The 27,515-nt window shown below is 52.6% G+C and overlaps 1 protein-coding gene across 2 annotated transcripts in view; it reads left to right on the top strand.

Annotated features, from left to right (window-relative positions):
• Window positions 1-27,515, top strand: part of PLXNA1 (plexin A1) — a 60,016-nt gene that overhangs the window by 21,903 nt on the left and 10,598 nt on the right. For both annotated transcript variants that reach the window (XM_033087151.1, XM_033087150.1), the window contains exons 7-23: window positions 47-200; window positions 569-668; window positions 2,086-2,200; window positions 5,413-5,613; window positions 6,873-6,969; window positions 7,046-7,239; window positions 7,360-7,511; window positions 7,590-7,710; window positions 8,042-8,178; window positions 9,455-9,622; window positions 10,193-10,286; window positions 10,471-10,710; window positions 10,811-10,954; window positions 11,262-11,496; window positions 14,159-14,301; window positions 15,635-15,891; window positions 16,245-16,311. In XM_033087151.1, coding sequence (XP_032943042.1) covers window positions 47-200; window positions 569-668; window positions 2,086-2,200; window positions 5,413-5,613; window positions 6,873-6,969; window positions 7,046-7,239; window positions 7,360-7,511; window positions 7,590-7,710; window positions 8,042-8,178; window positions 9,455-9,622; window positions 10,193-10,286; window positions 10,471-10,710; window positions 10,811-10,954; window positions 11,262-11,496; window positions 14,159-14,301; window positions 15,635-15,891; window positions 16,245-16,311 — 2,619 coding nt within the window. The remainder of the gene's footprint in view (window positions 1-46; window positions 201-568; window positions 669-2,085; window positions 2,201-5,412; window positions 5,614-6,872; window positions 6,970-7,045; window positions 7,240-7,359; window positions 7,512-7,589; window positions 7,711-8,041; window positions 8,179-9,454; window positions 9,623-10,192; window positions 10,287-10,470; window positions 10,711-10,810; window positions 10,955-11,261; window positions 11,497-14,158; window positions 14,302-15,634; window positions 15,892-16,244; window positions 16,312-27,515) is intronic.

The raw sequence follows: 27,515 nt of genomic DNA, 5'->3' as shown, positions 1-27,515 counted from the left end.
ATGACGAGACCCTGCTCACCCACACCTCTTGCTTTGGTTGCCATAGCTTGTACTGCAGGCCTGGAACGTGCCTGATCTCTCGGTCGGAGTCAACTGCTCCTTTGAGGACTTCACTGAGTCTGAGAGCGTCCTGGAGGACGGTCGCATCCACTGCCACTCGCCCTCTGCTGGGGAGGTGGCGCCCATCACTCAGGGCCAGGGTGAGCACATTATGATTGGGCCTGGGCAGCACAGGGGCCTCCTGCTGGGGAGGTGGGCTGCCACTGGGGATGGAGAATGAATGGATGTCACATGGTGACTGAGGAGGGTGGCAGGGTTAGGAGAAGATGCCCACGTCAGGGCAGTGTAGACAGAAGTTAGGGACCACAGTTGCAAAGATGCAGGGGGCCCACCCAGTGTAATCGGGTCCGCAAGCCAGAGGGGCTGGGGTGCGACCAGGGCCTGTGCGTTTGGTCATTGGGAGGGTCCTTGGCAAGGTCTTTTCCTGTTCGGGGATTGCCCTATGCGGGGATCTTGGATTAGGTGACATCGAGTGGCCCTGGTGACTTGGGCCTGTACTTCCCTGCAGGAGACCAGCGGGTGGTAAAGCTGTACCTGAAGTCTAAGGAAACTGGCAAGAAGTTTGCATCCGTGGACTTCGTCTTCTACAACTGCAGCGTTCACCAGTCGTGAGTGTCCCTAGCCTCTTGCACTGACTTCTGGTGGGGCAGGGCACAGTGCAGCATGGCCTGGTGGTTAGGGCCACAGAGGTGATACCTGCTGTGAGAGCAGCTGGCCAGGCAGAGGGGCCAGATGAGCCTGAAGCTGGAGCTGTGGTCAGAGCGGGTGGGGTGGGTGGGGAGTGACATGCACCGATTCACACCGGGAGTGTCTCGCCACTCGCCTCAGGAGCGGAATGGCCTGTGGGCACCAGAGCGAAGCAGGAAGCTTGATGGGAGGCTGCTGAATCATCTAGATGGGAAATGGTGTACCATGGGACAGGGCATTCGGTCCCTGATGTTTGGGGACAGCTAGGGGTCTGGGTCTAGGTCCTCTCTGTTTCATGCCACCCCAGGTGTGCCTGGGGCTTGGGGGTATGGAGAGACAAGGGCACGGAGAGCCAGGGTGGGAACTCTCCCTGGTGCTGCTTGTCTTGACTCTGAGCAGCAGGAAGAACGGGAGAGGCTGAGGACCTCCTGTGCATCCTGCCATGGGCCGGCGGCACTGGGCCCAGGGGTACCCTCAGCCCCATCCCTGACCTGGAGGGGCCCCAGCTTGGAAGGGCCAGCATGGGGTATAGGGGCAGTGGGGTTCAGCCTCAGCCATACCTGCCTTTGTTAATGTGGCCTCAGTGTTTTTATTACCAGGGTACAACCTCTCTGTCTTAGGCAGATCTTTGGGGCAGGGGCTACACTCCAGAGCTAGAGGGAATTGGGTCTCAAGAGAAGCCGGGTAGCTGGTGGGTTGGGAGGTTCTCGAGACTAGCCAGTAGCATTTGCCTCAGTGCCACCTGTACAAGGCTGCAGGCCCCAGAGCACCACAAGTACCCTGTCCAGGCCTTGGGGACATTTCGGAATAAATGGGACAAGCTTCTCCTAGGTGGAGCCTGTGTTTTGGTTGGGGTGGTGGATATCTCTTATGGCTTGGTCCAGCTCTATGGAGGCTGCTAGCCACTGAAATTTAAATCTAAGTTAAGACAAGGTGGAATTTAAAATGTAATTCCTTAGTTCCACTCACACATTTCCAGTGCTAATTGTCACGTGTGTCCTGGTGTAGCCAGTGGTCACCGTAGTGGATGGTGTAGGCTTTAGACATATCCATCATTAGTAAAGTTCTGTCGGCTAGCTCTGGAGTGGACTGTCTGTCACGTGATCGAGGGTCTGGGGAAAGAGCAGTGAAGAGGGAGGAGAGCACGGGGCAGTTCAGCAGGTGAGACCAGCTGACACAGAAGTCCTCTGAGCAGGTGGAGGATCAGCCCGTGCAAAGGCTGTGGCGTGGCCCTGTGAATAACCACTGCGGGAGCAGCAAGGAGGCAGCATGGGGCGGCCCTGCGTGGCGGCTCTGGGAGGCGCAGGATGCCTCACTGCCCCACTTCTCTCCCTGCAGCTGCCTGTCATGTGTCAATGGCTCCTTCCCCTGTCACTGGTGCAAATACCGCCACGTGTGCACAGATGACGCTGCAGACTGTGCCTTCCTGGAGGGCCGCGTTAACGTGTCCGAGGTAAGGCCATCTGGGGCATCGGGGTTTTCGGGATTGCAATAGAACTGGGTATGCCGCCAGGCAGGCCTGGGAGACCTTCTGTGGGGGGCTGGGATGCCAGCCACGAAGTCTGTGGGCTGTGGATGTCCTTCAGGGCTGTCTTGCCCTGAGGTCAGCCAGTGGCGTTTATTGGTGGTCATTGGCTCTCTTTTGTGATCCTCGGGGAAGGCAGAGAAGCCTCAGACAAACCCCTGTCTCTGGGCCTCTGCTTGGGGCCTGCAGACCCTTGGGGGACGATGTGGGGAGGGCACTGTCCATGTAGGGCTGTGGGAGCCTGGAGCGTGAGATGTCTGGCTGGATAGGCCTGGTGCCCTGAGTCCATGCGGATAAAGGACCATGTCAGCCTAACCTGCAGGGAAGCTGGTCAACTCCTGGAGCCATCTGAGGTCCTGCGTGGTAACTGATAATGATTAGATAGTAATTATTTGGAGCCTGGGCAAGGCACTGGTTTTATTTAGGAGCAGTAGGGCTGCTACTCCTGGAACCCGGACTCTCAGAACCAGGATGGGTCGATCCAGGACCTGCCAGGTAGGGAGGAAACAGGCAGGGGTCCCCGTGTCCATCCTACAGGTACAGAGCTGGGACTTGGAGCCAGGGCCTTTCCTTTGCAGTGACACCATGCCTATTGGTGGGACCGGCAGGACTAGAGTGTGTGGGTCCCCCAGCTGTAGGGCCCTTGGGGGCTATAGCTGGTCTGGACTTGCATCGACAGGCCTGGGGCAGAGGAGGAACAGGGCTCCCGCCATGCAGTGGCCCCTCCTCACAGAGCCTCCCTGGCCACCCCGCCACCATCACCCTCTGGACCTTTGTTGCACATCATGGGAGGAAACAGCAGTGTGGTGCAGGCTGAGAGCCCGCAGGGACCCTGGGCATCTGGGTGTCTGTGAGAGCGAGTGGTGTGAGAGCCGCGGGCATAGGGGGTGGGCATGGGCTTCCCTGCGAGGGTACTCTGTGTGAGGAGTTGGGTCATGGTGTCCTGGGGGTGGGCAGAGGCCCTTGGGCAGTAGGAAGCTGGTGGGACTGACTGATCCCAGTGGGTTAGTGACACTGCGGTTTTGGGGACCTCAGAAGGGCTGATGTGTGTGGGCCATGATGTCCAGGGGAAGGGGGGCAGCAAGTACAGACCCCTCCTGAGGAGTTTGCCCGTGCAGGGTTGGCCCGGGGGTGATCATGGGGTCCACGGAGGGTTATTAGGGGATGGACTCGTTCTGCAGATGCTTCCTCTTAAGCTGTAGTGTCAGGTTTAATGGGGATGTTTCTGAGGAGTGTAACATATGCAGACTTACGCGGTAACATTGTTTGGAAGGACCTGGGCTCCCAGCCCAGGAGCCCCCTTCCTGTCTCTGGCTCTGGTTTCTTATCTGGAGCCACCCCTCACTCAGGAGCAGTCTCACTACGCAGTGCCTTGGTTCCCTACCCCACAGGAAGGCGTTCCCAAGAACCCCGTTCCTTGCTCCGTCCCTGCTCTCTCACATTTGCCTGGGTTGCTTGAGGTGGGAGCCACCAGAGCGTGTTAGAAAGGGCACTGAGGGGGCAGCTGGTGCTGGGTGGATGCCCTGGCAGAGGTCGCACGTGGAGTGCCCTGAATTCACTGTAAGATAGCCCAAACCCAGCAGCTAGGACTTTCTGCTAGGAATTCTGGATCCGGCCTCTCGGGAATGAGAGGGGTGGCTGGCATTTCCATAGGAGGGTCATGTGCCTTCCGTCCCGGCAACCTCCTTACTGGGAGGGACTAGCCCTGGTCATGGTGTCCCTACAAGTGGAATAGAGGGGCAGTTTTCTGAATTCTTACTTGGTCTGTATAAGCAGAAGAGTTGTGAATAAAAGTCTGTCTGGAATCGTATAAACAGCTGTGGCCCCTCACTCACTTCCCAGACTTGAGCCAGTTTACAGACCCAAAGGCCCTCGAATGCGGGGAGGCGGGTACTGTCGAGGACGAGCCTGGTGTGTTCATCCACACGGTCCATCTTTTTCCAGCTCAGCCTGATCTCAGGCCACTCACAGGGCCTGGAAGGAATGTCAGAGCCCTGAGCTGACCCCTCTTCGTGGCTGGGGTCCCCAGGTGCTGAGGCCCAGCCGCAAAGAGACTAGCTGGAGGGGCATAGATCTTACACCGAAGACTGACAGTGGTGCTGACCCCCCAGGCAACTGAGATAGTGTGTGCAGACGGGAGGTGTGTGCAGACGGGAACAGTGAGACAAGTCCTGGTGGCGGGGACAAGCCTGGGCTGCTTGGGGCCCAGGAGGGGCAGCCAAGGTCTGGGGAGGCAGCAGGAGGGCTGGGCTGAGCACCCCTTCAAAGTGGCAAGGGGAGTGCCGGCATAGGTGAGGCCCCCTGAGTTCAGGGCCAGTGGCCCTCCATATACATCACCGTCACTTGCCTCTCCCTGGTGGAGACGAGGGCACCCTGCAGACCCAGGGTAAGTGGTTAGCATGCCTGGCCATACCCTGCTGGCTCTGCTTCCCCAGTGCCCCCCAAGGGGCCATATCCAAGTCCAGGCCCCCTCCTCAGGCCCCAAAACCGCCGCAGAGTTGATGCTGGGCCTTGGCCCACACTGTTGGGAACTGTTGCAGGCCTTGGGGATTCCGGCCTGTTTTCAGCATCTCTATTTAAAGCCTAGCTCAGTGGCGTGCCCGTGGGGCCGTTTCCTCACGCGGCTGCTGCCAGTGTGCTGCAAGGGAGCTCTGCTGTTGCATCAGTTATTGTTGTCAAAATGCTGGCCCTGGGGGCCTCGACTGTTTTTCTGCCTGGCTCTGGCTATTTTTACATGCTCTCCGGGCCCCCAGCTGAGCTTGCAGCCCCAACGCCTCATTCTTGGCTGCGTCTGTCTCAAGGGCCTTTGCAGCTGTGGGCCAGATGAGGCCCTTTGGTGGCTAAACAGGGGGGTCTTAGAACACTAGGCAGGGTACAATAGGCCCAGAGGAGAGAGGGTCTGCCCAGGGGCGCAGAACGCAGCCACACAGCTTGGTGAAGCACAGAACTGAGGCTTCCTGCCGCTGGCTCAGCTGGCTATTTCTGAGGTCCTCAGTCTGCCAGTGTGTAAAGTGGGAACAGTGGTGCTTTCCCCCCAGAAGTACAGGCCATGCACACATACTGCAGTCTGGGCTCTAGTGGGGTATACCCTGCTCACTGGCCTCCAAGTCTGGGCTCAGCTGAAGCCTTGTCACCCCCAGGACTGCCCGCAGATCCTACCCTCCACCCAGATCTATGTGCCGGTGGGAGTGGTGAAGCCCATCACCCTGGCTGCCCGGAACCTGCCACAGCCACAGTCGGGCCAGCGTGGGTACGAGTGTCTCTTCCACATCCCGGGAAGCCCAACCCGCGTCACCGCGCTGCGCTTCAATAGCTCCAGCCTACAGTGCCAGAACTCCTCGGTAAGGCAGGCTGGAGCCAGCAGGGGGCTTCTGGGGATCCCTTCTGTTGGACTGGGCTGGTCACCCTCACAGCCTTAGAAACTGGTTTCTGCTCATGAGCACAGTCAGCCGTTCAGCGACACTTCAGGCTCCCCAGGTGAGTGCCATGCCCCTCGGGTGTGCCTGAGTGTGCAGGTGGCCTGAGTGTGCTGGCTGCCAAGAGCCACCCAGACCTTTGGAAAGAGGACATGTCGGACATGGGAGTGGGCAACTTAGATGTGTCAGGATACACGTGTGGCTTTGTGTGGGGTCTTTGGGGCGTGGTTAGGAGAGCAGATTGAGGATGTGTGGAAACACCCACATGCTGTCATCACCCAGTACTTCCCAGAGGGCCAAGGTCAGGGCAACAGCGCCCAAGCACCCAGCTCCTTCTATCCACTGTGGCCAGACAGAAACTTCACAGCTGCCTTTGCGTTTGCTCGCTATCAGGTGGGTGGGTGTTGCCTGAGTGCCAGTAAGCAGCCATGTTTGGAGCCTCAGGTCTAATAGGATGATATTTTCAAGGCTTTTTATCATGTTCAGTGGATTTAGTGATGGTAATCTTTGCAGAGCCAAAACCTTCCCTGGTGGGTGGAGGGAGTGGTGCTGAGTTGACAGTCCTGAGGCCCTCTCTGACTTGCTGTGACTGCTGGCAGGCCTTGGTTTCCCCATCTGTTCAGGGAGGATGTAATCAGGAGAGCAGTGGGTTTCCTGGGGTGGTTGAGCCTTACCTGACAGTGCTTTTTGCCAGACTATGCCTAGCATAGTGCCCCTAGGGCACGGGGGTCACAGAACTCGCACGGCAGCAGTTGCAGCACAGGGATTGCTGAGCTCATTTGGCAAAGAAACGGAGGTTCACAGAGCATTCCTGCTTACCCATTCAAGGGATCTCGCTGGGGCTGACTAAAGGGGAAAGTGGGGAAGTCACCCTGGAGGGTATACCTCGTGTGGCTGCTGGGGACAGGCTTGGCTGGAGAGTGGGTGCTGTGGCCCCTGGGAAGGAAGACCTTGGGGTGGGGACGCAGGGAGAGCTGGGCACGGCGGGAGAGGCTTAGTCCCCTAGGTTGGTTGGTGGGCAGGCGGTTCTGTGAGGTATCCAGCTTCAGATTGGAAATGCCAGTCTGGACAGGCAAAGCCCCCAGACCCTGCCCCGCCAAGTCCCAGAGTGGGCCAGGAGGGGCACGCAAGCCCTGACCTGCCCCATGGGGCCATGGCCTGACCACCCTCTCTGCTGCCTGTAGTACTTCTATGAGGGCAATGACATCAGTGACCTGCCTGTGAACCTGTCAGTGGTGTGGAACAACTACTTTGTCATCGATAACCCTCAGAACATCCAGGGTGAGTCGGGTGGGGCAACCCCCAGGGGCGGGGCCATGGGCGGGCCGAGCTGACGGTGTCCCCCCGGCCCCCACAGCCCACCTCTACAAGTGCCCAGCCCTGCGGGAGAGCTGCGGCCTCTGCCTCAAAGCTGACCCTCGCTTCGAGTGTGGCTGGTGTGTGGCCGAGCGCCGCTGTTCCCTGCGTCCCCACTGCCCTGATGACTCGCCTGCCGCCTGGATGCATGCTCGCCATGGTGGCAGCCGCTGCGCAGACCCCAAGATTCTCAAGGTAGATGGGCCTCCTGGGCCACCAGGGTTGGGGGTGGCTCTGACTGCCCAGCTGCCTCCGTGTGCAGCCCCTCCTGGCCCAGGATGGCCCTCACCGGCCTGAGCCTCTGCCTCCCCACAGCTGTCCCCCGAGACGGGCCCTCGGCAGGGAGGCACGCGGCTCACCATCATGGGTGAGAACCTGGGCCTGCGCTTCGAGGACGTGCAGCTGGGCGTGCGTGTAGGCAAGGTGCTGTGCAGCCCCATGGAGAGCGAGTATATCAGCGCCGAGCAGTGAGTGCCTCCTGCGTGGGCGGGGGGCCTGCAGCCCACTGGCCCCAGAGCTCACTGAGCCTCCCTGGCTCCCCGCAGGATCGTGTGTGAGATTGGTGACGCCAGCACTGTGCGGGCCCATGATGCCCTGGTGGAGGTGTGCGTGCGGGACTGCTCCCCCCGCTTCCGAGCCCTGTCGCCCAAGCGCTTCACCTTTGTGGTAAGCCCCACCCCACCCGGCCCGGGGCTCTCCTGAGGGGGCTGAGGGGCTGTGAGGCCTTTTTCTGCAGGGGCCGGCCTGGCCCAAAGGCCACCTCACGTGAGGGGCTCCGTGTTTTCCTGTACACCTCCTTGTGCAGCCACACCTCTGCTCCTGGTCTCCCTCCCTCCTCGTCTCGGGGGCTTGACTCCAGCTTCCCTGTGCTCCCTGCCTATGGGCTGTGTCCGAGAGCCAGTGAGCACAGATTCAGGCATCGCTGCAGATACAAACAGGCCTCTGGCCCAAGGGGCAGGTCTTTCCTGGGACTCCAACAAGTTCCTTCTTTTCGTAGACTCCAACCTTTTACCGTGTGAGCCCTGCCCGGGGACCTCTTTCAGGGGGCACCTGGATTGGCATCGAGGGCAGCCACCTGAATGCAGGCAGTGATGTGGCTGTGTCTATCGGCGGCCGGCCTTGCTCCTTCTCCTGGTAAGGGGTGTGGACAGGGAGTGAGGGGCCAGGCCTAGCCTGCCTTTACCCTGGTGGTGGTTGGTTCAGATGGCTGCATGTCCCTTCCCGTTGCCTGGGAAACAAGGGGAGTGTGGAGAGCCTGGCCAGGGTGATCGCTATAGAAATCAGAATCTGAGAGGGTTACCATTGAGACAGGTCACCTTAGAGTGGGAAAGGCAGGCAGGCAGAGCTGGCAGGTGGGCAGGGCCTGGGTCCAACGATCAGGCACAACTTCCCTGTCCTGGGGTGGAGGGATTCCTTGGAAACATAATAAGTATTTTAAAAAAAATTTTAAGAGTGTAAAAAGAAATCTTAAAAGCCCCGAGGCTTGAAGTGGATAATTCTAGATTAGGGATGATAATGGAGCAGCCCTTTAAATATTTTCCTGCAGTAATTACCCGTCATCAGACAAATTATTGGTGTTTGCAGCCTTGCTGTGCTTGCTGGCCTGGTGGCAGCGGGGCCCCCCAGCTGTGCTGAAGGAGCTAAGGGGACAGGAACCCAGGTGTAGGCAGTGACTGGCTGGCTGCCCAGTGTCGGGGTGACCCAGTCCCTCCACCCTGGCTAGCTCATTTTGTTTACAGCCCACACCTGGACTTAGCCTGAGTTTCACATCAGGGGACAGCGTAGAGGGGAGGCGTGTGCATCACTAAGTGTAGCCAGAGTTGGCACTGAGCGTGGCACACCAGCTCTCCCAGCATCAGAAGCACAGGCTAAGTGGAGACAGCGCTGCAGCAGGTGGGGACGTCAGAGTCCCAAAGGCTCTTTGCCACCAGCCATCCCTGGGCAACTGACTGGGCTGCTGCAAGGCTGCGCTGAGACCCCTGTAAGCCCCCTTACCACCCAACAGAACTGCTCATGGTGCCCACCCGGGCTGAGCTCGAGCAAGTCTGGGCATGGGCAGGCTTGCTGGCTGGGTCACCTGGAGAGTGAGTGGGGCAGGCAGGATCCACCCCTCAACTGATGGGTCAGTCAGACAAGCCCTCGAACACCAAGCAGGAGAGAGTGAAAGGAGAGAGGCAGGCTGGGGTCCAAGGTGGGCAGACACACACCTGGCCCCTCAGAGAAGCTGATGGGAGAGTGGCCATAACCTTCATTAGTCACTTGGAGGCAGGTTCTCGTTTTACAGGTGGGCTCGTGAGGCCTGGGGAGTGACTTGCCCAAACATCACCTGTTTGTGATGAAGCCTGACACACTTAGCCCAGCTGGGAGGTGAGCTCCAGCTTTTCCTGACTGTCACCCTGGGCCCCTCCAGGAGGAATTCCCGGGAGATCCGGTGTCTGACGCCCCCTGGGCAGATCCCTGGCAGCGCCCCCATTGTCATCAACATCAACCGTGCCCAGCTTACCAACCCTGAGGTGAAGTACAACTACACTGAGGACCCCACCATCCTGAAGATCGACCCTGAGTGGAGCATCAACAGGTGGGGCTGCCCCAGCCCGCCCTGAGCCCCGGGGCTCCCCTGTGCCATGTGAGGCCACTCAAGACACCCAGCTTATGCACTGGGCTCTCCTTTCTTGTGCGGTCCCACCACCAAATATTTTGTTTGTTTGTTTGGAGGAACCAGTGGAATTTCTGACGGAGTTTCCTTACAATGGTGGTTCCTTACAATAGTGATTCAGGGCTGGGCAGGATGTGGCCAAACTCTCCTTATGCGGTCCTGGTCTGTTTCTGAGGGTGGGAACAGAAACAGCAAAGTTTAAGACAGTGGTCACTGCTGTGCTATGGATGCAGCAACACAAATCCCTCTAATCTCTGTGGTGCTGTACTCTTAAAAGATGAACAAAGATAAGATGTCCAAGCCACAGCTCTCAGGATGATGAACCACTGTCCACTCTGAGGTGTGGTTGCTGCAATCGGAGTTCTGATGTTGAGAGGTTGTAACCTGCTTACTTACGTCTTCCGGGAAGCCAGGTGGCATTTCTGGCCCTACCTGTTTGTGCTGGGCCAGGGCAGAGCTTCACCCCCTGACCCCCACCCTCTCATCTTGTAGTGGAGGGACCCTCCTAACAGTCACGGGCACCAATCTGGCCACCGTCCGAGAACCCCGTATCCGGGCCAAGTATGGAGGTGTCGAGAGGGAGAACGTGAGTCCTCCCTTGCCCGCGCGTCCCCCTGCCCAGTGCAGCTCAAGCTACCATAGCTGCAGTGGAGGCCCCGAGGAAGGAATCCAGCCCTGGCTGCCCTGCATGCATGCGTGGCTGTAGCCCCTCAGGGAGCCTGTCTCCATGAGAGGAACAGCCAACCTAGTGTCCTTGTACCTGTCCCCAGAGCTGCCTGGTGTACAACGACACCACCATGGTGTGTCGGGCCCCTTCGGTGGACAACCCCACCCGCAGCCCACCCGAGCTGGGGGAGCGGCCCGACGAGCTGGGCTTTGTCATGGATGATGTGCGTGCTCTGCTAGTGCTCAATGCCTCCTCCTTCCTCTACTTCCCCGACCCCGTGCTGGAGCCACTCAGCCCCACTGGCCTCCTGGAGCTGAAGCCTAGCTCCCCACTCATCCTCAAGGTGGGCCTTAGGCAGCGGGTGGGGGTACGGGTATCGGGTGGCAGGGGTGGGTTGCGAGCAGGGGCCAGTGGGGCACTCTGGTTCACCCCCACCCCCACAGGGCCGGAACCTCCTGCCACCAGCGCCAGGCAACTCGAGGCTTAACTACACCGTGCTCATCGGCTCCACTCCCTGCGCCCTGACCGTGTCAGAGACACAGCTACTCTGCGAGTCACCCAACCTTACAGGGCAGCACAAGGTCACGGTGCGTCCCTGGCCATGCAGTTGTGCTGCAGCCTGCGGGTCCCTCCTGCCTTTGACCTACTACCCGGCCCCACCCAGGGCATCCAGACTGGTCTCTGGCCCAAAGGGAGCTCAGCTCCAGTGTAAACCCCATCTTTGTCCTCACCGAGCCCTTGTGCCCCTCAGTGGGACTGGTACCTACCCTGGGTCCCCAGCATCCCCATCCCCTGCTGAGCACGCTGGGCCAGGGGCAGGTACTGTGGGGTCTCAAGGGCTCCGAGTGGGCATTGTGCCACCTGAGCAGTCTGCACCCCCTACCCCCACCCCAGGTCCGGGCCGGTGGCTTCGAGTTCTCGCCAGGCATGCTGCAGGTGTACTCAGACAGCCTGCTGACCCTGCCTGCCATCGTGGGCATTGGCGGGGGTGGGGGCCTCCTGCTGCTGGTCATCGTGGCCGTGCTCATTGCCTACAAGCGCAAGTCACGTGATGCCGACCGCACCCTCAAGCGGCTCCAGCTCCAGATGGACAACCTGGAGTCCCGAGTGGCCCTCGAGTGCAAGGAAGGTCTGTCGGGGCTGTGGGCATGGGGGGCATGGGGGGTTCCAAGGATGCAGGGCTTGGCTTGCTGAGGTTGCTGCTACCTCTGAGCCAGACCCTGTCCTGACTGCCAACTCCACTCAGTTCTCAATATTCCGGATGGCCTTGTTGTATGGGGCTTGGTCCCAGGGGGGTAGGCAGGGGCCTGACTGGAGCCAGGGGCCGGTACAGCTTCTGTGGGGTGCTGCTTAGGGCACAGACTCTTTAGCCAGAGAGCCTTCATCTGTGCCCCAGCTTGGCTGTAGATCCTTGGACAGACATGTAACCATTTTGTGCTTGAGTTTCTCATCTGTAGGAGGGGCACAGTGCTGGTGCCCACTTCAGGGGGGTCGTGCGTGGCATCCAGATGATGGCCTGTGCAGAGCCTGCTGCACATATATATATGTGTATACTAGCATTGTGTATACACATGCTAGTGTGGTGGTGGCTCCATGCCTGCCACTGGGCGGCGTGCTGAGGAGTGGGGCCTTGCCTCTGTCCCTCAGCACAGTCGGACCCGGGCTGGGCTAGTCTTTGTTCTCGGGGAACTCAGTCTAAGGGAGTCATCTTCCTAAGATGGGGCATGTGTCTGTCATGATCCTGGGCTGTGAGTGGCAGAAATCAGCTCAGACTGGCTTCCACATGGAAAGTGCCAGGTGCACTTACTTCCAGAATGGACGCTCTGTCAGCTCCATCTTCAGGAATCCCTTCATCTTGGGGCTCCTCGTTCCCTGGGATGATAAGATGGCTGCAGTGGGCAGGCTCAGCTTCCCCACTGCGCCTGACTCTGGCCAATCCCTGATGTCGCACCTGCTCACATGTCCCCGCAAGCCTGTGCCCCTTAAGTCCCTGACGAACAGTGGGTGGACCCCAAGGGCAGGTTGGGGGTCTCCAGAGAGTGAGGTGGGTTCTGGCAGGCAGGAGCCATAGACATCAGAAATGGGTGACCAATGGGCTAGGGGGTCAGTGGGAAGAGTCAGGGTGTCAGAGCACGTCCCTTGGGCTACTTCCACCCCAAGCTGGAACAGTGGGGGTGACCCCAGGGGTTGCCCATCTCTGCCTGATGTTTCACGGGGAAGCTAGAGTGACCGAGGTCCTGGCTTGTGCCTGGCAGAGCTGAGGGCACTTCTGTTGGTTGGGTGTGTGGGACCGTGTGCTGGCAGCAGGGAGGTGGGCACTGGGGCCACAGCTGTGGGCTGTGGTGGACTGCACAGTGGCTACTTAAGGGTAGGTTCAGCTCCCATGCATGTGCCTGTGGCCTCTAGGCAGCTGACAGCAGCCTTGGCCCACAATGGCCGGCCTCCCTGGCTGGGTATGAGATGGCTGGCTCCTTATGGCTAGGTCCCCAGTGTCGGGCCAGCCTGGGGTAATTTCCACCCATGCATGGTCCTGGGTTCTCTGTGTACCTCTTGGAGCCTCGTCTGAGGAGTCTGGGGTTTTACAAAGGGTAAATGAAGCAGCACTAATGATAATTGACAGTTATAGGATGTTTGTGAGGTGCCAGGCGCAACCTCGAGCATTTTGCGGATATTGACTAGTGAACGCCTACAGCTCTAGAAGGCAGACACCAACAGTATTCTTGTTTTTGAATGAGGAAAGGGAGCTAAGTGGCAGAGTGGGATTTGAACCACTCGTGCCTGTAACAGGCCTGACTTTAGGTTGTTAACTTTACTGGAACCAGGGTGTCCATTTCTCCAGTACCCTGCCTGACCCAGGAGCCCCCCTCGGTCCCAGACAAATCCGCCTGCTCACTGGGCAGTCCTAATGGGATGCAGGAAGTTGTGCGGGGGCCAGGAGGGGAGTTCTGCAGGTTGGGGCCTCCATTAGGGTGAAGACAACTGTCCACTGACATGGGTGTGCACAAAGCTTTGATCTGCCTGCACGTGTGCGGGTGCAGCAGTTGGCGGGCACTCCAGGGCAGCCAGGTGGAGATAACCAGACTCCCAGCAGTCACGCCCAAGAGATGAAGGCCCTCCTCTCAAACCTGCCAGCCATCTCCCTGGGCCCACAAAGCGTTCCTCTGGCTCCTGATCAGAGAGCACATCCCTTGGGCTGCTGCACAGTTGATATCTCATAGTTCTGGAATGTTCCATTGTGGCCTGCCCCTGCCTGCCTTTGTTTCTGAAAGAGGCAGAGCTGCCTGGGATGGGTGGGCAGTGTAGAGCTGGCCTGAACTGTGCGTGTGGGGTAGTCAGTGTGGAGGGCTGGGGAGCTTGGGCAGAGCCCACAGCCTCTGGACCCCTGGACCACTGCCTCCCAGGGCCTCCCACCCCTAGCCACGCCCCTTCTATTCCCAGGAGGCTGTCTAAGGGAGCCAGGGCTGGCAGCAGGCTCCCCCAGGTGGCAGAAGAGCCAGCACCCAGAGTTACTCTACTCCCAAATGCCAGTGTGAGGCACAAGGGCCCTTTTCAGCCTGGACCTGGTCCCTGCCCCTCCTCTGCACTTGTCTTGGCTAATCCTGTGACAACTGAGAGACAGAGGGGTTTTTATCCCTGTGTTGGGACTAGGGAAACTGAGGCACAAGTAGGTACAGTCGTTTCCGTAAAGTCACCCAACCAGTGAACAGCAGAGCCAGGGTTTGAGCCCAGCACTGAGTTGGGGGCCTGGAGGCCAGTGTGGCACCTGCCTTGTATACCTTGTCTGGCCACAGCCTTTGCAGAGCTGCAGACCGACATTCACGAGCTGACCAGCGACTTGGATGGTGCCGGCATCCCCTTCCTCGACTACAGGACGTACGCCATGAGGGTGCTCTTCCCTGGGATTGAGGACCACCCTGTGCTCAAGGAGATGGAGGTGGGCTGCTGGCCTGGGCTCATCCCACATCTGCTCTCAGGGCTCCTTCCGGCTGCTTAGGTTTTGTGGGTCTTTTTATTCCACCTCGTATTCCCTGCAGCTCACCTGGCTTGTCTCCTGGGTGGTTCTCAGTGCTAAGCTTTACCAAGCAGGGGCCTGGGCCATGCATGCTGGGAGGTATGGGTGCCCAGCTGAGGTTTATGTGGCTGTTTGGGGCAGGAACACATGGCTGACACATCATGGAGGCCCTCAGAGAGCTGGGCTGTTCTCCGCAGACATTGGCAGCACCCAGGCTTATTGGCACAAGCCAGCCAGAGGGAAGAGGGCCGGCCCCCATGTCCTCTGGGGTCCCCCACGGCAGGCCAGGAGCCCAGGTCCCAGGGAAGGAATATTCAGGGATTCTGTAAATCACTGTCATGCTCTCTGGCCAAAGGTGTTCCGTCTTCTGCACCCCTCGCATGTTGGGGGCCTGCTTTCCTAAGCGGTTCCATTGGTGCAATGTTCCCGCTCGAGCTGAACCTGAAAGGGCTTTTCTGTCACTCTGGTTTGGGCCCAGGGCATTCCCTGGGATAGCTGCCGTGTTGGGGGCTCTTCCACGTCCTCCTCCTGTCAGGTCTCTCTCCTGATGTTACTATCTGCTGTGTTGGTCTAGCTGCTCTCTTAGTTGGCTCTGTTCTGCCTGGGATCTGTCACCTGTCCGTCTGTGCTGCGATACAGGTGTCACTTGTGGCCTCTGTCACGCCCTTGTAGGGAACCTCCTGCCCTGACAAGCCTCGATACAGATAAGGAAGAGAGCAGGGATCCTGGAGTCAGCCATGTCTGCATTCCACCTCATTTTCCCACCTCCATGCCATGTGGCCCTGCTGGACTTTGAGCATCCTTTTCTGTGAAATGGGAAGGGTGGTTTTTGTGTTGGTGGTTGTGGTAAGGACAAAGTGAAACCATGAATGTGCACTCCTGGTGCCCAGCAGATGGGGTGTTGAGCTGCTAGAGCCAGGCTGCATGAGGTGCCAGTCCTTCGGCCAGCCGCAGAGAGGGTGTCAGGAGCAGGCCCTTATTCTGCACCCCTCACTGAAGCCGGTACACCTGGGTCTCTGCCTCCAGTAGGCTTCTCGGGCAGTTGCCAGGCTACATCCCTTCTGCTGAGGACAGTTGAGGCCCAGACACCTGTCAGGGTGACCTGTCACCTATCTTCGAAGCCTGTTCTCTGGCCATGCCCTGCCCATGTACACCTGGTCTGGACAACCCCTCTGCCAGAAGATCTCCACCCCCGCTGCTCATGACTATGCTGGGTGCCCCGATGTGGGTCTGAGCAGGCTCCTGTCCTCCCCAGGTGCAGGCTAATGTGGAGAAATCGCTGACGCTGTTCGGGCAGCTGCTGACCAAGAAGCACTTCCTGCTGACCTTCATCCGCACACTGGAGGCCCAGCGTAGCTTCTCCATGCGCGACCGAGGGAATGTAGCCTCGCTCATCATGACGGCCCTGCAAGGCGAGATGGAGTATGCCACCGGTGTGCTCAAGCAGCTGCTGTCCGACCTCATCGAAAAGAACCTAGAGAGCAAGAACCACCCCAAGCTGCTGCTACGGCGGTGAGCCCACATCTCCTACCTGCAGACACCAGAGGCCCCGCTGAGTTTCCGCTCCAGAGGTGCTGCTGTTTGGGTTCTGGAGGAAGACTCAGCTTCCTCTGATCAGAGATTGGTAGTGGTGCCTGGGTGTGCTGGGCAGGGGGCTCACTCTGGGACATGCCTTATCTCGGGCCATCAGTGCTGGGCCTTAGTCATGCTCAGAGACTACAGCAACCCCCTAGCCACTCAGCACCCATGGGTACATTTTAAGGCCTGACCTTTAGTGCTGCAAGAAAGGGGAGGTAGTGGGGGTGGTCATGATAGGTGGGGCTGGTAGTGGGAGTTTTGTCACCCCTGCGCATGTCTATCTCCAGGACTGAGTCGGTGGCAGAGAAGATGCTGACCAACTGGTTCACCTTCCTTTTGTACAAATTCCTCAAGGTAGGTAGGCTTGAGAGGAGAGAACATCAAGGAGGGTGTCGGGGCAGATGGACGGCTACGAGAGAAACAGGAAACCAGCAATGGATGGACCCGGAGTGGCTCAGGACTGGGGCCTCAGCATGGACTCCCCCATGACGTGCACCCATTGGCCCCTTTCCTGACTGTGCATGAGGCTTTCCAGGCCTCAGAGCAGGAGTGGATGCCCCAGTTCTGAAATGAGCTATCTCAGACCCCATGGTCAGTGTTCAGCTGAGCTGGAGTTTGGATACAAGTCCAGATCTCTGTACTGTGCCCGTGGCCTGGAGCTAAGGATGGAGGGGGACACCCAGACGGGGACATGTATGTGTCCAGCACCCAGCACTGGGCTAGCCTGGGGAGCCATTTTGGGGCTCCTGTTGGCCCTTGTCGTGGGGAGGGGTTGCACATAGAAGTCCCTGCTCAGGCTGGGGAAGCCCCTCATCCCCAGAAGATGGGCCCTGGAGACGTGTGTCTGTCCTCAAAATGGAGTAGAGGGCAGGGGGTGGAAACTGCAACCCCAGCCTAGACGTGGGTCCAGGTGGATCTTGTTTCAGCCATATGTAATAGTTGGACTGGTCACCCACACTTAGAAAGTGGGAGATCATTCAGACCCAGATACGTAGTTTCCCTTGAAATCTGAAGGCTTGGCAGACGTTCTCTCGAGGTGAGGGCAGTGGGGCGCCCAGACCTCTGACTTCTGTAGGTGCTCTGGACAGACAGGGTGATGGACATGGAGCCTAGTGGCCGAGGGTGGGTCTGAATCGCCCCGTGGTTGCTTCTTAGCTACGGACCTCCGTTCCCCGTGTCCTTACTAAATCAGGGACACCCACTTAGGGTGCTGCTGGGCCCAGGCTGCCATGGCTCAGAGATGCCCAAAGCAGAGGCCTGCCTGTCTGGGGAGAGGGGTAAATGGGAATCAGGACATGTGAGAAAGAGGCAGATGTTCGGGGTGAGGCGGGGGGGTGAGGTTTGAACAAAGGGCATGAAGGAAGGGCGGGAGTTAAGCCGGCCCTGAGGTGGGCGTGAGGTCCAATGTGGGGCGGGGGAGGCGGACTGGGGCAGGGGGACTGCCACAGGTGGTGGTTCCACAGTCCCGGAATCCAGGCCCGTGGAGAGTGTCTAGTAACACTGGAGTTCTCTTTATGCAGAGCTGGGAGCCAGTTACATAACGTTAGGCCTTTCCTGTAAACTTCTGTGAGACTGTGTGGTGTATTACATGCTTTTATTTATTTATTTATTTATTTATTTATTTATTAGTTTCAGGTGCACAAAATAAAGTAATACTTAGACGTTTATCTTTTATATCCCTCACACTGTGTGAACCCCCCACCCCCCACCCACTACCCCTCTGACATCGCACAGAGCCATTACATTTCCACTGTCTCTATTCCTAATGCTGTACTCCGCTTCTTGTAAGTATATACATATATAGTTGACATTGATTATTGTTCAGCTTCAGGTGTACAGTGCAGTGATCAGGCATCTACATCATCCCTCAGGTGGTCTCCCTAATGAGACAAGTGTCCATAGAACACCCTACAAAATCTTTGCATTATTGATTACATTCCCCAAATTAATTTTCAAAACCTGTGGCCATCTTGTGATTACGGACTGTTTTCTAATCCCCTCACCTTCCACTTTATCCCCACTCCCCGCCCATCTAGCAACCCTCAGTTTTTCCTCTATGTCTCCAAAGCTGTTTCTGATTAGTTCATTCACTTATTCTTTTCTTTACATTCCACATATAAATGAGATCATATGGTATTTGTCTTTCTTTGTCTGACTTATTTCACTTAACATAATGTTCTCTAGGTCCATCCATGTTGTTGCAAATGGTAAGATTTCTTTCTTCTTTATGGCTGCGTAATACTCCATTGTATAAATATACCACAGTTTCTTAATCCAGTCGTCTACCGATGGGCATTTCGGTTGTTTCCATGTCTTGGCTATTGTGTATAGTGCTGCAATAAACATAGGAGTGCATAAAGATTTTTGAATTAGAGTTTTGGATTTCTCCAGATAGATTCCTAGGAGTGGAATTGCTGGATCATAAGGTAGTTCCATTTTCAGATTTTTGAGATACCTCTATACTGTTTTCCATAGTGGCTGCACCAATCTGCAATCCCACCAACAGTGCACAAGCATTCCCTTTTCTCCACATCCGCGTCAGCACTTGTTGTTTGTTGATTTGTTGAATATAGCCATTTTGACTGGGGTGAGGTGGTATCTCATTGTGGTTTTTATTTGCATTTCTCTGATGGTTAGTGAGGTTGACCATTTTTTCATACGTCTGTTTGCCATCTGTATGTCCTTTTTAGAAAAATGTCTCTTCATGTCCTCTGCCCATTTTTCAATTGGGTTATTTGGGTTTTTTTGGAGTTGAGTGAGTTTTTTATAAATTTGTGATATTAACCCCTTATCAGATATATCATTGGCAAATATCTTTTCCCATTCAGTAGGATCCCTTTTTGTTTTATTGATGGTTTCCTTTGCTGTGAAAAACCTTTTTAGTTTAATGTAATCCAACATGTTTGTTTTTTCTCTTACTTCCCTTGTGCGAGGGTCTACATCAGTAAAAATCTTACTCCAGGTAATGTCTGTGACGTTTCTTCCTATATTTTCTTCTAGGAATTTTATGGTTTCAGATCTTACATTTAAGTCTTTAAGCCATTTTGAATTTATTTTTGTATATTGTATAAGGAGGTGGTCCACCTTCATTTTTTCGCATGTGTCTGTCCAGGTTTCCCAGCACCATTTATTGAATAGACTGTCTTTACCCCACCGTACATTCTTGCTTCCAGTGTCGTAGGTTAAATGGCCGTATAGGCATGGATTTATTTCTGAGCTCTCTATTCTGTTCCATTGATCTATGTGTCTGTTTTAATGCCAGTACCATGCTGTAGCCTTGTGGTATAACTTGATTTCAGGTATCGTTATACCTCCCACTTTGTTCTTGTTTCTCAAGATTGCTGAGGCTATCCGGGGTCTTTTATGGTCCCATATAAATTTTAGGATTATATGTTCTATTTCTGTGAAAAACATCATTGGTAGTTTGATAGGAATTGCATTGAATATGTATATTGCTGTAGGCAGTATGGACATTTTAACTGTATTAATTCTTCCTATCCATGAACATGGTATTTGTATCTTCCTTCATTTCTTTCCTCAGCGTCTTATAATTTTCTGAGTGCAGATCTTTTACTTCTTTGGTTAAATTTATTCTCAGGTATTTTATAGTCTGATGGAGCAATTGTATCCATCAAATGGAGCAATTGTAAATGGGATTGTTTTTTTAATTCCTCCTTCTGATGTTTCATTATTGGTATATACAAATGCAACTGATTTATGAATATTAATTTTGTATCCTGCTAATTTACTAAATTCATCTATCAGCTCCAATAGTTTCTGGTGGAGTCTTTAGGGTTCTCTATATATGGTATCATGTCATCTACATATAATGACAATTTTACTTACTTCTCACCGATTTGGCTGCCTTTTATTTCTTTTTCTTGTCTGATTGCTGTGGCTAGAACTTCCAGGACTATGTTGAATAGAAGTGGAGAAAGTGGGCAAACTTACCTTGTTCCTGATCTTAAGGGGAATGGTTTTAGCTTTTCCCCATTGAGTATGATGTTAGCTGTGGGTTTGTCATATATGGCCTTTATTATGTTGCGATATGATCGCTCTATTCCCACTTTTTTAAGGGTTTTTATCATAAATGGCTGCTGGATTTTACCAAATGCTTTTTCTGCATCTATTGATATGATCATGTGATTTTTATTTTTCATTCTGTTAATGTGGTGTGTCACATTAATTGATTTGCAGATGTTGAATCACCCTTGCATACCAGGGATGAATCCCACTTGATCATGGTGTATGATCTTTTTAATGTATTGCTGAATTCTGTTCGCTAATATTTTGTTGAGGATTTTTGCATCTATGTTCATTAGAGATATCGGCCTGTAGTTTTCTTTTTTTGTGGTGTCTTTGTCTGATTTTGGGATCAGGGAGATAGTGGCTTCGTAAAAAGTGTTTGGGAGTCTTCCCTCCTTCTAGATTTTTTGGAAGAGCTTGAGGAGAATAGATTATAATTCTTTTTGAACGTTTTGTAAAATTCACCTGTAAAGCCATCTGGTCCAGGGCTTTTGTTTGTTGGGAGATTGTTGATTACTGATTCAATTTCCTTGGTGGTAATCAGTCTATTCAGGTTTTCTGTTTCTTCTTGAGTTAGACTTGGAAGGTTGTACGCCTCTATAAAATTGTCCATTTCTTCCAGATTGTCAAATTTGTTGGCATATAGTTGCTCATAATAATTTCTTAATTTTTTTTGTATTTCTGTGGTGTCTGTTGTCACTTCTCCTCTTTCATTTCTGATTTTATTAATTTCGGTCCTCTCTCTCTTTGTTTTAATGAGTCTGGCTAAAGGTTTGTCGATTTTGTTTATCTTCTCTAAGAACCAACTCTTGGATTCATTGATCTTTTGTATTGTTTTTCTGGTTTCTATTTCATTTATTTCCTCTCTGATATTTAGTATCTCCTTCCTTGTGCTCCCTTTGGGCTTATTTTGCTGTTCTTTTTCCAGATCCCTTAAGTGTGAAGATAAACTGTTTATTAGTGATGTGTCTTGTTTCTTTAGGTAGGCCTGCAAAGCTATCAATTTCCCTCTTAGGACTGCTTTCGCGGCATCCCATAGATTTTGGGCCGTCGTGTTTTCATTTTTGTTTGTCTCGAGATATCTTTTGATTTCTTCCGTGATCTCCTGCTTGACCCATTCATTATTTAGTAATAAGTTATTCAGCCTCCATGAATTGGTGTGTCTTCCAGTTTTTTTCCTGTAGTTCATCTCTAATTTCATACATAGCACTGTGGTCAGAGAAGACAATTGGTATGATTTCAATTTTCTTAAATTTATCAAGACTTGTTTTGTGGCCTAACAGTGTGGTCTATCTTGGAAAGTGTTCCATGTGCACTTGAGAATGTTCCATGCGCTGTATTCTGCAGCTTTGGGGTGAAGTGCTCTGAAAATATCGATTAAGCCCAAGTGGTCCAATGTGTCATTTAAGGCTGTTGTTTCCATATTGATTTTCTGTCTGGGAGACCTGTCCCTTGTTTTCAGAGGTGTGTTGAAGTCCCCTACTATGATAGTGTTACTGTTGATCTCTGTCTTTATTTCAGTCAATATCTGTTTTATATATTTAGGTGCTCCTATGTTGGGTGCATAGATGTTTACTAGGGTTATGTCCTCTTGTCGGATTGATCCCTTTATTATTATATAGCGCCCATCTTTGTCTTTTAATATATTCTTCATTTTAAAGTCTATTTTGTCAGATATAAGTATTGGAACTCCAGCTTTTTTCTCATTTCCATTTGCATGAAATATCTTACTCCAACCCTTCACTTTCAGCCTGTGTGTGTCTTTTTATCTGAGGTGAGTCTCTTGTATACAGCATATACAAGGGTCTTGCTTTCTTATCCACTCAGCCACCCTATGTCTCTTGATTGGAGCATGTAATGCATTTACATTTAAAGTGATTATTGATAGGTACATAGTTATTGCCATTTTTAAATATGTAGCTAGATTGTTTTCATCTTTCTTCTGTTTACAGAAGTCCTTTTAGTATTTTTTGCAATGCTGGCTTGGTGGTAATAAATTCCTTTAGCTTATTCTTTTCTGGGAAGCTCTTGATCTCTCCATCATCTTTAAATGATAGCCTTGCTGGATAAAGCAATCTAGGTTGTAGGCCTTTGTTTTCCATCACCTTGAGTATCTCCTGCCACTCCCTCCTGGCCTTCAATGTTTCTGTAGAAAAGTCATTTGATAGTCTTATGGGAGTTCCCTTGTATGTAACCCTCTGTCTTTCTCTTGCTGCTTTTAGGATTCTCTCTTTGTCTTTAAGCTTTGCCATTTTAACTATAATGTGTCTTGGTGTGGATCTGTTTGGGTTTATCCTGGTTGGAACTCTCTGCACTTCCTGGGCTTGTATGGTGGTTTCCTTCATCAGGTTGGGGAAGTTTTCGGACATTATTACTTCAAATATGTTCTCAATCCCTTGCTTCCTCTCTTCACCTTCTGGTATTCCTGTGATGCGCATGTTGTTGCGCTTGATGTTATCCCAGAGGTCTCTTAAGCCATCCTCATTGTTTTTTATTCTTTTTTCTTTCTGTTGTTCCGTTTGGGTGATCTCTGCTACCTTGTCTTCTAAGTCGCTGCTTCATCTAACCTGCTGGTAATTCCTTCAAGCGAGTTCTTAATTTCAGTAACTGTGTTCTTTAGTTCTAACTGGTTATTCATTATGATTTCTACATCCTTCTTTATGTCTTCTCTAAGCTCCTTAAACATTCTTATCAGTGTTCTGAACTCTGTCTCTCATAGGTTGGTTACCTCTGCTTCATTTAGTTCCATTTCTTGAGGTTTCTTCTGTTCTTTTATTTGGGACATGTTTCTTTGTTTCCCCATTCTGGCTGACTCTCTGTGTTTGCTTCGATGTATTAGGTAGATCCCCTAGAGTTCTTAGTTCTTGCTGGGTCATCTTATGTAGTATGTGTCCTTTATATTTGACTTGCACTGCGTCGTTCTTCTCCTCTGAGTGTGCTCCATAGGTGACTCTTGTGTTGTGTATAGTGTCCTGTTAAAGAAGATCTTTAATTGCTTTTCGCTTGTGAGTAGGTGGGGTTAACTCCTAGGCTGACTAGTTGTGAAACTTGTCTCTGCCCACCGCAGGGCATTCTTCTGCGTGAGGGTTGACCACTTAAATGAGGGTTGGCCTCTATGGGCTCTTGTGCCTGTAGAGAAGTCCCTCTGGGTGTGTCACTTATAGGTCAAACCCGGTAGTACTCTGGTTTGGTCTGGAGTTGGCCTCTGGGTGTGTTGAATCTTGTGTCTCTTAAGCTGGGCCCTGGTGTAGGGCAATTTCAGAACAAAGCAAATCACCGAGCACAACAACAACAGCAACAAAGAAAAAATCAAATACATTCACATGTACAAACAGCCGACAACCCACACTCAACACAGGCAAAGATATCAAAGATACAAAGACAAAACAAAACAAAAGAAAAAAGCAGCGCCAGTCCTGGCTTAAGCCCACCAAGTAATCTCCAGGTTGTCCTCTGCTGTACCAAAGAGTCCCCTGTGTATTGTGCAGGCAGAGCCAGTCTCCTTGTGCCCAGAGTGACGTTGGGACTGCAGTTCTAGATGAGTGGGGCTGAGGGGTCTGGATGGTAGTTTCTACAAAGTCAGTGCAGTTTCTGCCCTTGCCTGCACATATGCGCACTGAGAGTAGCAGCACCAGCCCTGTGTCCAGTTCTCCTGAGTCTTAGGGCACTTCTTCCGTGTATGTGAGTGTGTGTGTGTCTGTGTGTGGCGGGTGGGAGATTTCTGAGCTGCTGAAAGCCCAGAGCTGCGTCTGCCACCTACTGCTGACCCCTGGGAGTGCCTCCACAGTTGTAATTGCCCTGCCCTAGGCAGGCCAGAAAAGGTGGTAGCTGGGCGTGGAGGAGTCTCTTCTCTCCCAGCCCAGCAAAAATCACACTCTTTCCAGCCTCTTCCCTGGGTCAGAGCTGTACACTGGTCTTCCCAGAGCCTGAGCACTAAGGCTCCTCTGTAATCTGACAGTACTCCTCTGTTTAGGGGCCAGTTTAAGTCTCTTTGAAGGGAGGGGGTAGGATTGGAAGAGTGGGGCAGGGGCCCAGGTATGGAGTTTGTGTCCTTTGTCTGACCTAGGGCCCAGCTGGAGGTCTCAGCGGAGGTTATTGCCTCAAACGCTGGATATGCTGCCTCCTCTGCGGGAGAGATCAGCAGTGGGACGCAGGGAAAGAGCCCACCTCCTGGCTTTTGTGGTCTCTGTTCCGTCCTGGGATCCCATGCTTCTCTGCAGCTGCGGATGCCGGCCGCATTTCCACCGCCGCAGATACGGGCCGCGTCTCCACTCCGCTCCCTTCCCTCTTCCCCTGCTTGCCCAGTTTGCCCACCGTCAAGTAATCCTTACACGGTTCTCTTAGCTGTTCTGCGTGATGAGCAGAGAGTCCTTTGATGGGTTATAGATGTCCCATTTGTGATAAGATCCGGAGGAGAACAAAAAGTGCTCCCCGCTGCCGCCATTCCTATGACGTCAGTCTATTATATGCTTTTTAAATTGTGCTGTGGAAGCCAGGAGAAGCAAGGTTTAGAGAACATGAACCACTGGGTCTAAGCTATCTTAGCTGCATCAACCCGTCTGTTCCCGAGTCTCCACAGGCAGAGAAAGGGGACTCAGCTTGACAAACCCAGTCTGAGAAGCTGGAATGGGCATGTGGGCTGTGTAATGGCAGGTGGTGGGGCAGGTTGCAGGAAGCAGGGCAAGCATGGCCCATGCAGGATGTCGCAGGCAGAGTGGCTGAGTGGGTGCTGCCATCCCGGAGCTATGCTTTGGGCTCTTTGGCAGGGGCTGCTTCATGGAGGGACAGGTGGGGTAGAGGACAGAGGGAGAGGGAAGCCAGCCCTGGCCAAGGGAGCAGGAAGGAGGGAAACAAGGAGGAGAAGGCAGAGTGTTGGGAGTCCTGGGCGGAGCTGACCACTGGCCCAGTCTTGTTGTCCCCAGTTGGGGTCCCATGGAAGGAACTGAGTGGGGCCAAGGTGTGCTTTGATTTGCTTGGAGCACTCCCCTACTTCCAAATCTTGTTTGTCCCCTCACCATACAGATGAGGAAATATGCTGGGCAGGAGGAACTGGCCCAGGGCCATGCATTGGAGGTGGCCGTGCTGGCTCTGCCTGCCCACACCCACTGCATGAGGGAGGGGTGCCCGACACTGGCCTGGGCTGTTCCCATCCACATTAGCTGCCCACTGACTTTGTGCCACAGACTTTTATGTATATAGTTGGTCCTCATATCTGTGGGTTCCACATCCATGGATTCAACCAACTGCAGGTGAAAAATAATTCAGAAAAAAAGATTCTACGTTGTTGACAAGTACAACTATTTATACCGTATTAGGTATTATAGTTAATTTAGAGATGATTTAAAATAAATGGGAGGATGTGTCTAGGTTATTATATGCAAATACTACACCGTTTTATATAAGGGACTTAAGCATGGGGTTATGGGGGGCTGAAACCAATCACCGTAGACACCGAGGAACAACTGCTCTGTATTATATTTTGTCCCAGTTTTCTTAAGAAATAATTGATATACATCATTGTGTAAGTTTAAGGCATACAGCATGATGGTTTGGTTTACTTATGTTATGAAATGATTACCACAAAAGGTATAGTTAACATACATCATTTAATATAGATACCAAAAAAAAAAAGGAAAGAAAAATTTCTCCTTGCGATAACACAACTTTTTATTCATTGGTCAATGTTTTGGCTAGATAGACTGTTTTTTAGAGCAGTTTTAGGTTCACAGAAAAATCAAGCAGAAGGTACAGAGCTTTCCCATATATTTCATGTTCTTACAGCCTCTCCATTATTGGATCCCCCACCAGACTGGTGCATTGGTTACAATTGATGAACCCAGGTTGATATAACCTTATCCCCCAAAGTTCATAGCTTATATGAGGTTCATTCGTGGTGTTGTACATTCATTCTGTGGGTTTGGACAAATGTGTAATAACATGGGCCCAGCATTTTAGTATCATAGAGTAGTTTCGCTGCCCTGAAAATTCTCTGTGCTCCACCTAATCATTCCTCCTTCTCCTTAACCCCTGGCAACCACGATGATATTTTATTGTTTCCACAGTTCTGCCTTTTCCAGAATGTCCTATAGTTGGAATCATACAGTATGTAGCCTTTTCAGATTGACTTCTTTCACTTAAGAGCATTTCAGGTTGCTCCACGTCTTTATGGTTTGGTAGTTCATTTCTTCTTAAGAGTGTCACGAATTGTTTTTAAAGAACCCCAATCCCTTTACTTCCTTGCTGTCTTTAGAAACAACAACAACAAAAATTTAACTAGAAGTGCTCCTTGTAGCACACCTAAACAACACAGAAGTGAGTGTAAAGGACTGAGGCAACAACCATCAGTGTTTTGGTGTGTGCCCTTCCAGGCTGGTTTCTGAACTGAAGTAAATATCTATAAATACAGATACTTTCGATATTAAGAAGAAATCCCACTGTTGTACCTTTTCTTCATTACAGGGCTGTTTCCTTTGTAGTATCATACATTTGCACTGCACCGTGCTTCCCCCGCCTCGGGCAAAAGTGTTGTGACCATCTTTGCAGGTCAGGACATAGGCAGTTGTCTCATTCTTGTTAATAGCTGATAATGTTCCCTAGTGTGGCTGTTGCACATTTCATTGACTGTTACACTGCTGATGGGAGTTAGGAGAGCTTGAATTTTTTCCCCCTCCGTGACCGGCACCGCAGCCAGCATGCCGATCCAGAAACTTTGCTTGTCGTGGTAATGCTTCTGGGTTTCCAGAAAAGTGATTGTAGATGAGCGGGCACGTGCATTCTTTACTGGAATGTATGCTGCCAAGTTGTCCTGAAAAAATAGTTGCCCCACTTCGGTGTGTGAGAACCTTACTTACCCAGGCCTGGATAACGCCTGCTTTTTCAGCCTGTTTCGTCTTCGCGAGCTTGATAATTTTCCAGTAAATTCACAGCTTATTGCTGTAGTTGCCGTTTCTTTAGCAAGTTGAGCATCGTTTCATTTGTTTGATCGGCCGCTTTTATTTTTTCTTTGAATGTTTTGTTTTATCCTTTGCCTGCATTTTAAAAGGGTTATTTCTTTCAGTAGATTTATAGAGGTTTTTTTTTCTTTTGAATACAAATTTTTCCTGTTTATTAGCTCCTGTGTTGTACTAAGAAATGATTTTTGTATACAGTGTGAGGTAGGGATCTCACTTGATTTTTTTTGCCCCCCGAAATGGAGAAGCACTTGTCCTAACATGAAGTATAGAACAACTTACGTGATTTTTTTACTTGAAAATTCATTTGCAGTTTCTGCACATTCCGAGCTGTGGCTGGGAGGCATCTGAGGGCATCCTTTTCCCTCAACTGTGCAGGAAACAGACCCAAAGAGGACAGGACTAGGTGAGGTCTTTGGGTTCTGGGCCTTCCCGTCTTCTGACCTCCTAGTTCTTTCATTCCTGCTTTGCCCCATCTGGGCAGGCTTTACAAGAGTGTTTGGAGCTGGCACTGGGGGACCTGCCAGCTGGGCCAGGAGTAGACATCCCACTTAGCCTGCGCCTTCTCTGAGGACACTTGGC

This window comes from Rhinolophus ferrumequinum, chromosome 19 (genome assembly GCF_004115265.2).
Source record: "Rhinolophus ferrumequinum isolate MPI-CBG mRhiFer1 chromosome 19, mRhiFer1_v1.p, whole genome shotgun sequence".
In the NCBI taxonomy this organism is placed as follows: domain Eukaryota; kingdom Metazoa; phylum Chordata; class Mammalia; order Chiroptera; family Rhinolophidae; genus Rhinolophus; species Rhinolophus ferrumequinum.
The sequence above is the reverse complement of the archived record's forward strand: the minus strand, read 5'-3'. Positions and strand labels throughout refer to the sequence as shown.